This window comes from Grammomys surdaster, unplaced genomic scaffold (genome assembly GCF_004785775.1).
Source record: "Grammomys surdaster isolate TR1022 unplaced genomic scaffold, NIH_TR_1.0 126133, whole genome shotgun sequence".
NCBI lineage: Eukaryota > Metazoa > Chordata > Mammalia > Rodentia > Muridae > Grammomys > Grammomys surdaster.
The window spans coordinates 6,390,745-6,393,961 of NW_021620941.1; the positions used below are offsets into that span (position 1 = coordinate 6,390,745).

A 3,217-nucleotide genomic window follows, 5' to 3' on the forward strand; every position below is an offset into this window, starting at 1 on the left:
GGAGAGAGCAGTGGGGTGGGAAGGCCCAAGGATGTTCCTGTAGCCAACTCATTGAGTCACAGGAAATTTAACCATTCAGTATCTGTCAAGTCTCACAAAACTTGGCTGGCTTTCCCTGCAAATTATTGCAAAAAAAGAGCAGTCACATGACCCAAGCCCACCAATAGCAAATAGAGGAGATGACCTCAATTTCCAAATATTGGGGTCACATTTCATTTCTCATTCCCCCACCCCCAAGGCTTTTAGCAGCTCCCAGAGCAATCGGACTTCTCACTCCTTCACACACTTGGCCAAGAGAGAGAGAAGAGCTGTGCTCACAGAACCTCAGAAAACATCTGGCAGACCCTGAGAGCAGAGCAGAGCAGAGCAGAGCAGAGCAGAACAGGGTCTGCGTGCACTTTCTCCTGACCTGCCAGCATCAAAAGCAGACTGCTGCCCCTCTGGCCATCACTGAGGGTGACTTCAAAGTGGGTCGCACTGCAGGAGCAGAGGGGAAAGTCTCCAGAAGCCCACTCAGAGAAGCAGTTTCTTTATGCTCTTCTAAAAGTCAATTTTTTTGTCCAAAGCAAAACATCTAACAGCACAGCCAGGACCCAGACAACCCCTTCCAAGTGGCCACACCCTCAATAGCAAAGGGAAGGGGGGGGCATAGTGATAAAGAGAAGCAGAGAGGTGGGTGGCCACAGGACAGGGCAGGGCTGAAGCAAATGGTTGGTGCCAGGAACACCCTGCCTATGCTAGTGGTAACCCCAGCTTCCTAGGTGAGGGCTCCACTGAAGAGTTCCCCCCTGAGGTTCTGGGGTGGGTGGGTGGCCCATGGGGAGGAGCTGGGCAGAACTAAATACCAGGGGAGCATTGTGGGGGTGGAGGGAAAAGAGAGGCTGACTCCATCTTGTCTCTCCTCCACACTTTCCTGAGGGCCTTCATCACTCACTACTGCTAACTTAAGCCTGAGAACTCCAGGTCAGTTGGTCCAAGTTCCAGTAGAGTGGACATAATCATCCCATGCTCTCCCTCTGTCCCCGAAGGCCCTGGGGCCCCTCCCATTCTCACTATTGCTCATCCTGTACCCACTGGACACTAATGGTGCCAGGAAGCAGGAGAAGAATATTGTAATTGGCTATGGGTTGTGGAAATTAATTCTCCTGCTAGTCTTTGCTAAGCTAAGAAGAGCCCTGTCACTGGGCAAGGGCTGACAGTCCACTGTCCGCTGCAGCCACCCGCTGTTCTGCTGCCTGAACTCTTTCTAACTGCCTTCACCTCCCCATATCAGCACATGCCTGGTGCCTTCCCACCCTGGGCTATGGTGTTTAAGGGTCTGGGAAGATTTAACCCACAGATAAGTAACAGGAGTGATGCTGAGGTTAATATGCCTGCCCAGACCTGAGCCTGGAAGCCTGAAACACAGACAGGGACAACCAGTACCTCCCTGACTCTTCCTGTTGGATCAGGGCTCTCCTTCGCAGGGCCCGTGCTGGCAGGAGGAGTCTCACATCTGCAGATCATCTGAGAAGCTCGCAGCCCAGACTCCAAGGCCCTCTACTGGCCAGGCTTCCCGTTCATCCCATCTTTGGGCAATAAGCCCAAGAAAACTACCTCTAAGGGGTTAGGAGGTTTGAGGTCAGACTAGGAATAGGGCTGGCCTACCTCACAGGGCTCCCCAATGCCCCCTGAAGACTTGGCGGGAACTACAGGGAACTCTGTCCCCTGGGAAAGCAGAAAGTCAGCTCAGACAAGCAAGAGGGTGTGTACCGAGTGAAGTCCAAAGTTGGGGATTCAAACTTCTGGGATTCCCCCTACACCCCAGGAGTCCCCGAGGAACTGAATGGCCTTGACTCTAGGGGGCAGCCCTTCCCAGCTTTCAGAAGGAAAGTTTCTGCTGAAGGGCTGCGTGGGATGCAGCGGGTTGCCTGTGATGTGGGACAGGGAATCCGAGATTTGGGGACAAAAGTGTGACCACCTCTGCTGGGATCTAACACGAGGCAGATTCTTCCTTGACTCTACCAAGAGCCCCACCCAGCTGGCCCGTTTGAGGAGGGGGCGGTACGCCGAGGAGATGGCGTTGGCCCGGCTCCCTCTCCTGGGCCCCCAACGAATGGTATTCGTTGTCTGGCCCGGTGCATTCCACAGGCCAAGGGGGAAAGTTCTGCAGGCTCGGAGGAGGCCGGCAGCGAAGGCGCCCGAGATGACAGCGGCGCGGCGGTTCAGCGCCCCTCTTGCAGTCCCCGAGGTCCAGTCCTCGGTGCCCAGAGCGCTCTTACCTGCGCGGCTCGGAGGCGGCGCCCACAGCAGCAGCAGGAGCAGGAGCAGCGGCGAGGACAGCAGCGGGGCGCCCGGGCGCGCAGCTTTCCAGCGGGTGTGTACGTCCATGCCGGCGGGGTGCGCGGGCCGGGGAGCGGGGGGCGCACACGATGCACGAGGATCAGAGACACGGCCCGGATGGAGGACACTAGCGGAGCGGGACAACTTCAGGGAGTCATAGGAAGCTCAGCACCCGCCCGATCTCCCCCGCGGTGGTGGCTGTTCTGGAAGGGGCAGCGGGCGCGCTCGCCCACCGCGCGGGGATCGACTGTGGCCCGGAACGGCCGGGACCCCCTCGCTGGCTGCTGGCGTGCTCTCTGTCCTCCTCTTTCTAGTCTCGTGGCCTCCTCACCGCTGCTGCCCTGCGACCCGCTCCCCGTGGGCGCTCCGCTGGAGTGAGGTCCTGCGCCAACAGCCGGGACCAGGAGTGCGGACCTCGCTTTCTGCGCTGAGCACTTTTCCCCCCTTTCCCTCCCTCCCTCGCTGCTGGCAGACACCACGGACCCGGTCGATCCCCCCACCCACCCCTCAACGCCTGCAGCAAATCAGAGCCCGGCGCCCGGCTCAGCAAGGCCGGCCCCCGCCTCCCACTGGGCGCTGCGGGCGAGGGGGTGGGGATAGCGGGCGAGTCGCGGCGAGGAAGGGGCTGGCCCGGGGCGGGAGCGGACGTGGGACGGGGGCGGCGCCCCCATTCTTTCTCCTTGCTCTGGGCGGCGGCCTCCGAAACCCGATGGCCCACCCTGATCCTGATTCTTCCCGCTTCAGGTACCCGGACCTGGCCAGACTCCAAGAACCAGCGTTGAGGGACCCCCCGAAGTTTGATCGCTCGAATTCAAAAGAGACGTTGCACTACCAGCGGAACTTTCTCTTTAAGGAAGAGTTCCGAGAGCTCCTCTTCTGGGCGGAGACTCAACTT

The 3,217-nt window shown here is 59.2% G+C and overlaps 1 protein-coding gene across 2 annotated transcripts in view; it reads right to left on the bottom strand.

Annotated features, from left to right (window-relative positions):
• Positions 1–2,761, bottom strand: part of Col5a1 (collagen type V alpha 1 chain) — a 152,156-nt gene extending 149,395 nt beyond the window's left edge. For both annotated transcript variants that reach the window (XM_028757100.1, XM_028757101.1), the window contains exon 1: positions 2,262–2,761. In XM_028757100.1, coding sequence (XP_028612933.1) covers positions 2,262–2,370 — 109 coding nt within the window. In that variant the 5' untranslated portion in view covers positions 2,371–2,761. The remainder of the gene's footprint in view (positions 1–2,261) is intronic.
• Between the last annotated feature and the right edge of the window lie 456 nt (positions 2,762–3,217).